The 12,475-nt window shown below is 47.1% G+C and overlaps 1 protein-coding gene and 1 long non-coding RNA gene across 4 annotated transcripts; one reads left to right on the top strand and one right to left on the bottom strand.

The window, feature by feature from the left end:
• Positions 1–1,921: 1,921 nt before the first annotated feature.
• LOC103644163 (uncharacterized) lies at positions 1,922–7,303 on the top strand. Of its 3 annotated transcripts, none has more exons than XM_020546992.3 (12): positions 1,922–2,589; positions 2,704–2,791; positions 3,214–3,291; positions 3,489–3,579; positions 3,787–3,891; positions 3,991–4,491; positions 4,653–4,788; positions 4,927–5,120; positions 5,253–5,361; positions 5,440–5,582; positions 5,691–5,954; positions 6,729–7,303. In XM_020546992.3, exons 1-11 carry the CDS (start codon positions 2,560–2,562, stop codon positions 5,950–5,952), a joined length of 1,737 nt encoding a protein of 578 aa, XP_020402581.1. In that variant the 5' UTR covers positions 1,922–2,559; the 3' UTR covers positions 5,953–5,954; positions 6,729–7,303. The 3 variants fall into 3 exon arrangements, with proteins under 3 accessions (XP_020402581.1, XP_020402579.1, XP_020402580.1); XM_020546990.3 differs by lacking the exon at positions 6,729–7,303 and adding an exon at positions 6,081–6,438; XM_020546991.3 differs by lacking the exon at positions 6,729–7,303 and adding an exon at positions 6,086–6,419.
• A 3,041-nt stretch (positions 7,304–10,344) lies between these two features.
• On the bottom strand, positions 10,345–11,415 carry LOC103644164 (uncharacterized). The gene is made up of 4 exons (XR_561516.3): positions 11,309–11,415; positions 11,109–11,235; positions 10,518–11,034; positions 10,345–10,421 (listed from the first exon to the last, which is right to left on the bottom strand). It is a non-coding gene; the product is annotated as an uncharacterized lncRNA (long non-coding RNA).
• Between the last annotated feature and the right edge of the window lie 1,060 nt (positions 11,416–12,475).

Consider the following 12,475-nt stretch of genomic DNA (forward strand, 5'->3'; position numbering starts at 1 on the left):
ACGAGAGCCGACGACGACGCCCGTTGCCCGACGGGTCGTGGCCGGCCGCCGGTCCTCGCCTAGTCGCCTCGTTCTCGGACGTATACCTCTCGGGCGGAGCGGGGCAGTTGTTTTTTGCACGGGAATGGGCGGACTCTGTGCAAAGTGCGTGCTGGCTGCCTGGCTGGTCGCGCGCGCTAGCTGCTGCATCTTTTTAAGTTTTCGTGTAACCGTGCAGCAACAAGCAATGTCGTCACGTCGATCGACCGGTCGACGACGACGCGTCGTCGGGCTGCCTCTGATCGATCTCCCAGGGTCGTCGTCGATCGTCGTCGAGCATCCAAGGCGGTCGATCGTTTCTCGCCATACATGCATGCATGCACCGTACTTTGGCAGGAGTCTGGGGCTAGCTCTTCAAACCAGTCATTGCCCCCTAGGTAGCTAGCGACTAGCGACTAGCGAGTAGCCAGTAGCCAACACTATAGGCAGGTAAACCATATCCCAGCGTCTGCTGCACTGTGCCAAAAAGAAAAGAGCGTTACGTACTGTGCAAACCATGCATATGTACCATCAGTAGAAACTAGAAAGGCGTCTCTATCTGGAATCTTAGCTACGTCCTCTTTTTCAGGGCTTCAAACCGATTGAGTTTCATCCATACTGTGATACTATTTACGGTACTGTTTGTTCATACGAGCTTTTTTTTTTGCTTCAAATGAACTAGAGATCAGTTTTTTTTAGGAACAATTGGATCTATACCATTAAAAGATCCAAACTTTAGATATATACCATGGACCTCACATGTCATTGACTCATGTGGACCCACATGTAAGTGAGATGGTAATGGTATGGATCCAAAGTGGTGATCTTTTAATGGTATGGATCCAAATTTCCCTTTTTTTTATAGTTTCAGTCGCTTTGACTGGTTATTATATACAGGGTTGGCTAGTTCAACCTACACCTAATTATTCATATTCATGTGTTCTGTACTCCGTAATAACATAAAAAATTTTCGGAAAAGAACAAAAAACTCATGACCTCGACCATCAATCGCTTCAGCTACCGCACACCCTAGTACCCTACACGACAAGAGTGAAGAGCGAACACTGAAATGGGTGACGTTCGGCGTGAAGCTGACCGCTGTCAGGTAGGTCCATCCAGCCTTGGGCCCCACGGGCAGTGGCGTGAGTGAGCGTGACACTGCGAGGGCTGCGCTTGTCTCTGCAAGTAGGGCCGGCGCAAAAACGGATCGAAGAAGCGCGGGGCCCGACCCCGACCCCGCCGCAAGCAAAGCAAGCAGGAGAGGAGAGGAGAGACGCGGCAAACTGGCAGTTGGCTGGAAGCGGGCCGAGGGAGGAAAAGGCCCAACAACCGGTCGTGGGTCCCGCTTGCTCCTTCCGCTGGCTGGACCCATCACCCATCCTCAACCTCGACCATGGACGGCCGGCCAGTTTCTACGGTTACTGTTCTCCGGTTCCATTACTATTGTTTCCGTCAGCTTGGCTTTCCAGATTTTTTTTGGACTGTATAAGTGTATATACAAAGACATTTGGAGGTGACGTTGTATTTGATATGGTATAGGATCAAGGGGGACAGAGAATTCGAAAGGATCATCATACTCATACAATGTAGAAAAGCTGCAATTCCAGTTCAAAAAGAAGCCATTCCCTACAGATGTGGCATGTAAATAACTGACACTTGCCTTTTGTTTTCATTCTCGGGGTTGCCATTTTCGCTCGCTGCTGCTTCACGGCTCACGGACCTCTCCTTCCTCCCAGCTCGTACCAGATGACGTTACTGCCCATGTACTGCTCATTATTAAGCTAAGCAGAGGCTTGGATTCGAGCGGGGTGATTAGGTTAGATTAAAAAAGCCCAGAGCGAGGATACAGAGATGGGCACGGAGGGTGGGGGATAAAAGAGGCAGGGGAACCAGAGAGGGCAATAGATCAGGGCCGGTGAGTGTGACGGTGAGGGGGGTATTGGTATTGCATCTCGCTGTCGCATTGCACTTGCACGCACCACCATACGCCGCACTGCTGAGCTCTACTACTCTACTACTCCTCCTACTCCTGTCTGTACAAACCTGTTCCGGCGTCTGGCTGTACCGCTAGTCTTCTTAACCCCTGGAGCGAGACGGAGGCCTACGGAAGAGAGAGAGGGAGGGAGGGAGGAGAGGGTATTCAGAATTTCAGGAGCAAAGTGCACAGCGGTGCTGCCTTGCCAGACAGCTACGGCGCTAGGCTGTGCTGCTGCCGAGGCGGGGCATTCGTTCCTCCCCAGTACGAGGAGAGGAGGAAGATTTGGTTGGTTGGAGGGGAGGGGGTGACAATGGATTCTTGATCCCCGGCGCGGCTGGTTTGTTGCGGCAAGCTGAAGCATTTCGCTCGGCAGTGGATTCGGCCCAGGATTCGCGGCTCCCGGGTCAGGATCTTGCTCTGTGAGGCGAAATCTGTGCGGGATTTGAGGTTTCCTTCCTCCAACGACGCGCCCTGCCTTGTTAGGAGTCGAGGACGGAGGGTGTGGAGGAGGAGCGTCAGTTCTTCCATTGCTGTGCTGTGCCGTTTCTGGGAGTTATGAGACAATGAGGGAAGACATCAACAAGAAGAGCAAGGTATTTGCTTGGTTTCAGTTCTGTCTGGGATGGGATGTGCCTCGTTGTTCCGTTTCCTGCGTTTTTACTATTGATCGAGCCTTGTGGGATTTTTGCCTGTTCGTTCGTGCGCAGCTCTCCTGGTCGAAATCTCTCGTGAGGAAGTGGTTCAACATCAAGACTAAGGCACATGATTTCCATGCGGATTGCGACGCCGCCCAAGGTAACGCCATGTTTGCTGAAAGGAATTTACGTCATCCCGTGCTTGACGTTTCTCGCACTACCCAGATTTTCCGGTCTAGTTCGTACTATAGGTTTCATTCGGAGACGGATACATTACCAGCAAAACATGTCTCAGTCCGACACGGCTACCTTTAGTCTTTGTTCCTGGTATTGGTCCTCGGAATGTCCCAACCAGACACCTTTTTCACAAGTGATGCAGGTGTTTGTCTGTTGCTGCTAGGAATTTTTGTATCTTTCTCGTCTCATGGCGTGTTTACCTGTCTAAGTCTAAGTTTCATCTTTCATTTCCGAGAGACCGAGACAGCACTCAGCAGCTCTGCTCAACACAGACTCAAACAACTGGCATTTCCTTTGCATTTGCTGCATTTTGTTTATTTGGGCTGAATTTGCTTGGTGATTCAGGGAGGGACGGGCATGGTGATGAATGGAGGACCAGCGGCTCAGAGAGGCAGGCAGGCGCCGCCAAGAAAAGCAGAACTGGTCAGATAGGACCACACTTCTCTCTCTTTCTCTGTCTTCAGGCATCAAAGATTGCAGCTACCTCCCTTTTATTTTGCCAGAGCTCCTCTTTTTGCTAAACTGATTTCATTGGTCGTTCAAATAGTCCTTGTCTATGTCTTTTTTTTACCGGTTCATCTGATTATTATCTGTTTCTGTTGTTCCTTAATGACTTGTAGACCGGTCGTCGAAGCGGAGTAGTGTGGACAGAATCCGAGGAGGGAAAAACGACTTGGATGCGGCACGCCTCACAGAACTTCAGAATTATAGGTAAAGTGTGTGTTTTTACTCTTCATGTTCTTCTTTGCCTTGTGAGCTTAGAAGCCAAGTGGAATGCCCAGACGAACTGATCCGTTGTGTGCTAGTGGTAATATGGTAGTGTGCATCTCAGATTCATATTGCTTGTAGTTACTTCTCGCAGTTTGATTTCACTGCAGTAATTTGACGAATCTCTCTTTTGTTTCCCTGCTTTCGTAGAATCTTTGCCTCCACATGGAATGTCGGCGGTAAATCCCCACCAAGGGGATTGAATCTTGATGACTGGCTCCATTCTTCACTTCCAGCTGATATCTATGTGTTAGGGTGTGTAGCGCCCAGAGGGCTTCCTAAAATTTAAACGATATTTGACTTCACCATATGCTCTTTAGTTATTCCCTTTCAACTTCTTTTTATTGTTGTCAGATTTCAAGAAATTGTTCCTTTGAATGCTGGAAATGTTCTTGGCACTGAAGATAATCTCCCAGCGAAAAAATGGGTCTCCCTTGTTAGGAGGACACTGAATAAGAATCCTGGTTCATGCTGCTATGGTGGCTATCGCACGCCATCTCCTGTCCCGGATCCAGTTGTAGAACAAGATGCTGATTTTGAGGGATCATCGAGAAGGCACGACAGTTTATCCTATTTGCATCGTCGGTCATTCAACCTTAGCCGGAGTTTAAGAGTTGAAGGGAACCATATGCTGTCACACCCAAGATTGGATCGTAGGTTCAGTGTCTGTGACCCAGTTAGCTTGGGAGGCAGGCCAAGTGATTTTGATGGGAACTTCCCATTCATGGGATCACCAGATGATCATTGTATCGAGGAGGATACAAGCAACGGAGCACATTTTTCACCCTTCCCATATGGCTATGGTGTCTCTGCACCTATGGAAGAAAATGGTTATCATCCAAATACACCGTCTAGGTAAATTTTTTCTCTCTCTTGACATGTTTCATAACAGTTTGCACATGCATGTTCTGGTATGCAATTTTTATCTATTTTCAACCATTTGCTCTTAGTAATGCCTATGATACTTTGTTTATATGTTCCTGAAAATGACTCCAGAAATGATGTATTTGTACCAGGTACTGCTTGGTTGCCAGCAAGCAGATGGTCGGTATATTTCTCACCATTTGGGTACGCAGCGAAATAAGAAATGATGTGAGGAACCTGAAAGTTTCTTGTGTGGGTAGAGGACTAATGGGTTATCTCGGAAATAAGGTAAATAATGTACATTCTGCACAGCTTTCATTTTTGTCCTGCTACACATTTTTATCTTAGATTGGTTACCTTGGGTGTAGATGGTTATCCGTTGTTACCACAGTATAGACTACTGAGCATGCTTTCATTTTGATGCAGGGGTCGATATCCATAAGCATGTCTTTACACCACACCACCTTTTGTTTTATCTGTTGTCATTTGACCTCCGGTGAGAAGGAGGGAGATGAACTCCGGAGGAACTCTGACGTCATGGAAATTCTAAGGAAGACTAGATTTCCACAGGTCCGTGGTGCTGCTGATGTCAAGTCACCAGAAACAATTCTTGAACATGAGTATGTAGCCCTGCTCTTTTTTTTTCTTTCTTTCCTTCCCTGAGGCAATGCTTCTTATATGCATAGTGACACAGTGGCATCAGAGAACTGGCACTGATTGGATACTCTTTCTTTTTTTTCTTCTAATTGCAGTCGTATCATTTGGCTTGGGGATTTGAATTACCGGATCGCTCTTTCGTACTGCTCAGCTAAAGCTCTTGTTGAAATGCATAGCTGGAAGCAACTGTTGGAGAAAGATCAGGTAACTTGCTACTGCTCTGTTACGCTATATATATCTTTTTCCTAGTCAGTGTGTCTGAAATTACTTGCTTGAAAGCAGCTACGGATAGAACGGAGATGTGGGCGTGTTTTCCAGGGATGGAAAGAAGGCAGGATTTATTTTCCTCCAACATATAAGTACTCATTCAACTCAGACCGTTATTCAGGGGTTCGGCCCAAAGAAAAGCGGAGAACGCCCGCTTGGTAATGTTTTTCTTCTTCTTCTGCCGCGTTATCCAACGACAATTTCACCCTCCGTCGAGTTACTCCGAAGGAATTCCCTGACGCGTGTTTTCTTTTCTCTCAATGAAGGTGCGATCGCATTCTGTGGCATGGCAACGGTCTCATGCAGCTGTCGTACGTTCGCGGAGAGTCTCGCTTCTCTGACCACAGACCAGTGTACAGTATTTTCATGGCCGAGGTCGAGAGCATCCGGCACAGAAGGAGAAACGCGGGCTATTTCAGCTCTAGGATCGAGGTGGAGGAGCTCTTGCCAAACCCGTACAGTCATCCGGCGTTTACAGCTTCCAGTCAGATGGTTGAGAATAATCACACTGCACAGAAACTAACATAAAGGTAACCCACTTTGTTAGTTTGTTGCCTGCTGGTGATTTGCTGCAAAAAAATAAATAAATATATTCTAGAACTCGTAGATCCTGATAGCGTGCGTGTTCTCTGCTGGGCGCTGACCTGTTTTTGCAGGACAGTTGCCCGATTTTGCAGCTAACCATTTGCCTGTGGACAGCCATGCACGTTGAACCAAGGACCAGCCGTCCAGCCCACACATCTGTAGCTCTGTACATCCTTAGCGACACAGCTTTCCCTTTTCCCTTCTTCACCTTCGGGATGTTAGCAAAATTACACAGATTTCCCTCTCTCTCTCTCTCTGTCTCTGTCTCTTTTTAGGGATGTTAGCAAAATTACACAGATTTCCCTTCTCTTCCATTCACCTTCGGGAGATGTATTAGCTTGAGATTTCTGCGGTGTATCAGCATGACCATGAAGGTGTAAAAATCATTGCGGATCGGTAAAAAGGTGAAATGATGCTTTGAATTGGACCGATGCTTGGTCATGATCTCCCGTGCTGAGGGGGACATCGATAGATTGATTGATGTGACTTTCAGAGGTTTTGCAAGGGTGTAATCATGTGCGCACCCCTTCTTTTTTTTTTTTGTTCCTTAGCTTTGTCCCTGTGGTGTGGTGTAGTACCTGAGAAGCAAAATGATGCCTGCATTTGCTGCGCTCATTGCTGTGGCTGGCAGGCGTGTGTGTGTGTGTTACTTTTACTTGTTGATGAGATATATAATTATACATATATAGCAAGGTTTGACTGGGCTCGTGTGGGAGCAGGCCAGCCGGGGCCGGGGGGAGTCACGTGCCGTGATCTCACCACCACCCACCACCTACCGTCGTGGCGACACGCACTTGAATGGTCATGGCTCCTGAGATAGTGAGATGTGATTGAGAATTTAAGGCTGGTGGCTTTGACTTTTGGAATCCTAGGTGAAGACTGAAGAGCAACCGTTCCTATCTACCACAGTATCTTACATAAATGTCGGCGTGGAAGGTGAATCCGTACACGTATTCAGTTGGATCTGGTCCGGCATGGATTAGTAATATGAAATGTGCAGCTGGCAATTTCGCTGGTAAACGTTCATGTGGGTTATCAGGAACATAGAAAAGCAAAAAGAAAAGATGAGACGGGGAATCGATAGATCTGTGCAAGAAGAGAAGCTGCAGAGACAGTGAAAGGTAAAGCGGCGGTAAAAAAAAAAGCAAAAGGGGAAGGTGACCCGGTGCCGGTGCTGCGTGTCTGTTCATGCTTTTGACCGTTAGTCGTGTCGTGAACTGTGAACATGGTGGCCTCTGTTCTGCCGCATGGATAAGTACGGTCTGGGTCCTGGACTCGGCGTCGAGACGACATCTTTATTACATAGTACAGGGGGTCCTCGTATCCTCCATGGAACCACTTTTCCCGGCCATGCTACAGTATCTAAATGTAGACTGTGTCCGCCTGTGTACAGATACACAACCATGCATGGACGTGGACGACGACGGCAGCAGAGCCAGCGAGAGTCGATCTCTTCTGTTCATCGTTACCCCTCTAACCAACACATTATATTACTCACACTTGCTTGCCTCGTGCTCTGTGCTGTGCACACCAGTACGTACTCTCGCTGCGGTGCACCCACCCTACCAAACGGATACTGTACAAATACAGTAGCAAGCAGCAGCATGAAGATGCAAGGAAGTTCACGTGGTAGGTGTACGGTACGGTCACCAGTCACCACTAGCAGGCACGGATGCGTGAGAGACGATGACGTACGTCCTCACGTCACGTACGTACGCGCCCTCGAGGAGTGGAAAACATGGTAAAACTCTGCTAGCTCCCTGCTGCAGTCTGCTGCGCGCGCGTCCTCGTCATGGCTCATGCCATGCCATGTGTGGCCGTGCTCGGTCGCTCTCATATCATAACGTAGCCGCCGTCGTGTCAATAATTCAACCATGAGCCAAAAGAGGGCAGGAAAAAAGAAGAAAAAGGCAACGAAAGGAAGGAAGAAAAAAAAGGCGTACTAGCTACGAACTGCCCGTCGTGTCGTGTCGTGTTGGGTGTTGGGTGTTGGGTGCGTGCGTCAATGCATATGCATGGATGGATGGCGGTACGACTTGGTCTACTGGTACGCATCTTTGCCACTGAAACTGATGGTTGGTGCATGCGTGGCGTGGGTGGATAGATCTGAAATGACCATGGCCAGACGAAAAACTCACGTACAGAAATGAAATAAATTAAAGGCGTCCGTGGAGTTGGACCGTACCGATGCTTTGGATGTGAAGCTCCACATGGATGGATGCATGGACGGACGACCGGGATGAGTAGACGGCCGGCCGGCAGAGGCCGGTGCGGTACTAGTGGCCAGTGGGCTGCACCGGCCACCGGCCTGCGCTCTGCTGCAGCATGCGTTTCTGCAGGCTGCTAGCTGCTTTTGATTTGCAGCTGCAGGGGTACTCTCTAGCCATTTGCATTGCCTTGTTTAAGACCTCGGACGGCGACTGCATGTGGACGTACGCAGCTGTTTTTGATCCACATCGCTGTCGCGCTCGCCCTTGTGCGTACCATGCATATATACGTACGTACGCGGGGTTTTATAACGAGGAGGTTGGCAGTTTTGCAGCTAGCGGAGTGTACGTGCATGGACGTTACTATATTATTTATTAGTAGAGGGTAGAGCGAATCGTATACGTATGTGTATATACTGTGGCACGTACGTACTACGCTGCTAGGTGCTGCATGCCGGCATGGCGTTGCAATCCGTGCCAGTGCCACCAGAGCACGGGGAGGACGTCCAGAAACTATTAACTGCAGATGCCCCGCCTGCCCAGTCTCCTGCTCGTCCCTGCCACTGCACTCTCAGCTACAGTATGTAGTAGTAGGAGTACGTGCGAGCGAGCAGCCCAGAGACGGATCGGCAGCATTCCCGTGGCCGTGGACGGCATGCATGGTGTGTCCAGTAATGGAGCCCGGTGACGGCACGTGTATTACGTACGCGTGCGTGTGTTTACGTGCTGCATGGAACTGTGCGTGCGGTACTAGTGCAGTCGTGCACGCGTACGCACGGTTATATACGTATGTTCAGCGCACGCGTGCATGGCAGCGCGATCAATGCATGGTTTGCTTCATGTATGTATATATGTACGTACGTACACGTCACCGTTCACGTGCCCTTGCCCCTGCCCCTGCCCCTGCCCGATACGACGGCGGCGGGCAGGCCAGATGCCCTACGCCGTGCCGCCGATCGGATCCGTGTCCCTGCCTCATCCCTGGCCTCGAGTCACGCGTCGTCCCGGAGGGCGGAGGCACGCACGCAGGGCATCTGCATGCTACGGTACGGGTGTGTATATATATATGCATGGCCGTACGTTGTGCCGCGCGCGGTGAAGGCGTCCGCGTGCGCGGCACCATGCACGCGCTGCGCTACTACAGTGTGCAAGGCCGTTGCTTGCTGCAGCACACAGTACTCTCCGATCGATCTGGCCATGCGTGCATGCATGTCGGGGCGAGCATTATTCAAGGCACACGCGTCTGCCCCATATTCAAGGCACACCGCACCATCGTATGCTCACAAGTCTTGTACATTGAACTTCGTCTTCCGTTTGTTCCTCGCAGAGTCTTTTTTTTTTCTTTGCGGACTGGAAAGTGCACTGTTGGAGACATCAGACATGGCACGAGATATACACGTACTATACAGGGAGTTGCTCGATCGCCCTGTTTGTACTACTCCGTTTACTAGGCCCTCTCCTAACGATCGGCTGTTCTTTTTTTAGACTGTCAATCTCTCTCTCTCTCTCTCTCTATATATATATATATATATATATATATATATATATATATATATATATATATATATATATATATATATATATATATATATATATATATATATATATATATATATATACACACTAGGTGAGTGCCCATGCGTTGCAACGGGAACATATAATATAATGATAACTTATATACAAAATGTGTGTTACATTGTTATAAGAAAATGTTTCATAATCTATACACAAAGATGAGATTTCTGCAAAGAATACCATGCCACATCACTAAAATATGAATGACTCACTTATCCCTCATAACAGCAGCCTTGTCTCTGATTTAAGTTTAGGCACATTACAAATACTCAAACCGCTCAGCAAGTCCTTTTGCCGCTTCTTCAGAACACCAGATGTTATGGCATCCTACTTCTCTGCTACCTCATCACAGTGACAAGCCGACAGGTACCACCTCTTTGACTCGAGTGCCCATGCTCGTATGGCGTCGCCTCGCCGCACGCCTAACTCGCCTAGGCGTTTGGAAGGGGGTGGGTCGCCATGTCTCGCCTTAACGCCTTAATAACCTTGGTCGGGGGCGACACCAAGCCGGCGGCCATGCTGTGAGGCGAGGGGGTAGGTCCATAGGTGGGCGTGAGTTTCTTTCCATGAACTTAGTGGCCAGGTACTCACAAAACTCATTAAATCATTGCCCACCATAGCAGAGACAACCTATAATTGAAACAGTATAACAATAAACAATGGTGATTATGAAAATTACTATGTACAAATAAATACAGATATTCAAAACCGAAAATAAAATGAAACCTTTAAGTAGGGTGAGATACTGTTCTTGAGATAATGATTTCTTGTGCTTTCCCAGAGAGCAGAACCACCTGCATGGGCTATAACCAAAGCATCAGCCATACGATTAGAAGCAAGACACTGGTTAACTGCCCCTTTGTAGTCTCCAACCACCAACGCATGTTGAATGCTTTTGTCAATTGATGGATCTGATGGCACAGCATCTCCAGAAACTTCCTGTTCTATCTGTTGACCATTTGTAGAAACTGATTCTTCAGCCAAGCTAGCCTCTGAAGGTTGAGGATTGTTGAAAAAATCATCCCCATTATCAATAAGAAACTGGGCATCCGCATTATCGGTTACTGCAGCATGATCAATATTAAGTGTATCTGCCAATATTTGGCTCAATTCATCAGTTGAACTTGCAGGCGGTGCCTGAGGTGGTTCGAAGCCAAGATGAGCAAGCAATTTTGTCCTTGCAAAATCCCCGTCCTCAAACATAACCCTTAAGAAGCCCCAGGTTTCTCTCTCCTCGTCAGATCTGATCAAACATGCATCACATAAAGTTAGTCTCCATGCAAATATCAGTATTAGTTCTACTAAAGAAGCACCTACAAAGATTCTTGGTATTTTTTTCACACAGAGCACATAGCGAACTTTTGTCGCCATTCTGAATAGCAGCTTCAAATTCAGTTGATCGGCTCACCAGACTTTGCTCAATCACCAAATTGTGCACATGTACCTATAAAAAACATAACATAAACACAGGAACTTGAAGAGGAGCAGAAAACAGAACACTGACAAAGAATAATTACCTCAGATGTAGATGTTTGCGCACCTTGGGTGGGTGCCACCGGATGGAAAGAAACAAGTTTACCACCGAAACCAAAAGATGCACCGGTGGGGGCATTTCAACCATTTAATCTTGTACAGAGTGACACACCATAATATAAGTATGAGTAAGGAAGCAACACACCGAATTTGAGAATTAACACTTTTAACCGCCTGTCGTTTTATTTCAGTTGGATCTAATAGAATGTTTTTCAATTAATAAAGTAGTGAAGCTGAACAGCAGGGAACCGATGATCGTTTAAATTCTAATACTGTGATTACTAAATACTTTTGTTATATTTGCAAGAAGACTTGACTCGTGTATGCACTGTTAAGACATTAGTGTAAGTTTAGAACAAAAATATACCATGCAGGTGTTCTCCTTCTAGATTTGTTATCATCACTTATGTACTTTTCTGAGTTAACCTTGTACTTACACGTTGGAGGAAAGTTGATGACCCCTTCGGTCCATCCTTCAAACAGATGCCCTTCTTCAGCTCTACTTTCAGCCATCATTAAATGGAATGGAAAGATGAGCTAGGACTTTTGAATAAAGGATATTTTGCAATGTGACGATAAAACATAAAAGCCTACCTGGTCTTTCCCAAACAATTCGTTCCAATCCTGCTTGGATATGAGTTCGTGTGTCTTCTCATATGGTAAGTTGATCCTATAGTTGAGATCACCTAGCCATACATTCCTTCTAAAACAAGCTGAACTGCAATGCATCACCAAATATAGCTACATGAACTGAACTGGTAAACTATGAAAGCAAAAGTTCTAATAGCATTGCAATATTCAAGAATGGCTAAAGATAATGCTTTGTTCCTTTAACTATTAAAATAAGTACAAAATGAACCACTAAAAAGTAGAGGTAACCAGAAACAATATATAATCTATTACTCACTCATGATCATATATCGTTTTAGGCATGTTGACTCTCGAAACTGGATTAAATATTGTCCTTCGGTGGATTTCTTGAACATCAGCATTCCTTTTTAGTTCATCTCCTTCCTTTTCTCCATAGGTCAGGTGACAACATATAAAGCAAAACTGTGTTTGGTATATGGACACTTTAATAGCACCCAAAAGTTGATGACCCCTTCAGTCCATCCTTCAAACAGATGCCCCTTCTTCAGCTCTACTTTCAG

The sequence above is a fragment of the Zea mays genome, unplaced genomic scaffold (genome assembly GCF_902167145.1).
Source record: "Zea mays cultivar B73 unplaced genomic scaffold, Zm-B73-REFERENCE-NAM-5.0 scaffold_644, whole genome shotgun sequence".
Lineage (NCBI taxonomy): Eukaryota > Viridiplantae > Streptophyta > Magnoliopsida > Poales > Poaceae > Zea > Zea mays.

Bases quoted from the DNA above. Each gene is read 5' to 3' on its own strand.
- LOC103644163 (XM_020546992.3), top strand. From the start codon at position 2,560: ATGAGGGAAGACATCAACAAGAAGAGCAAG. The intron at 2,590-2,703 runs GTATTTGCTTGG...GTTCGTGCGCAG, and splicing joins ACATCAACAAGAAGAGCAAG to CTCTCCTGGTCGAAATCTCT. The intron at 4,492-4,652 runs GTAAATTTTTTC...TATTTGTACCAG, and splicing joins CATCCAAATACACCGTCTAG to GTACTGCTTGGTTGCCAGCA.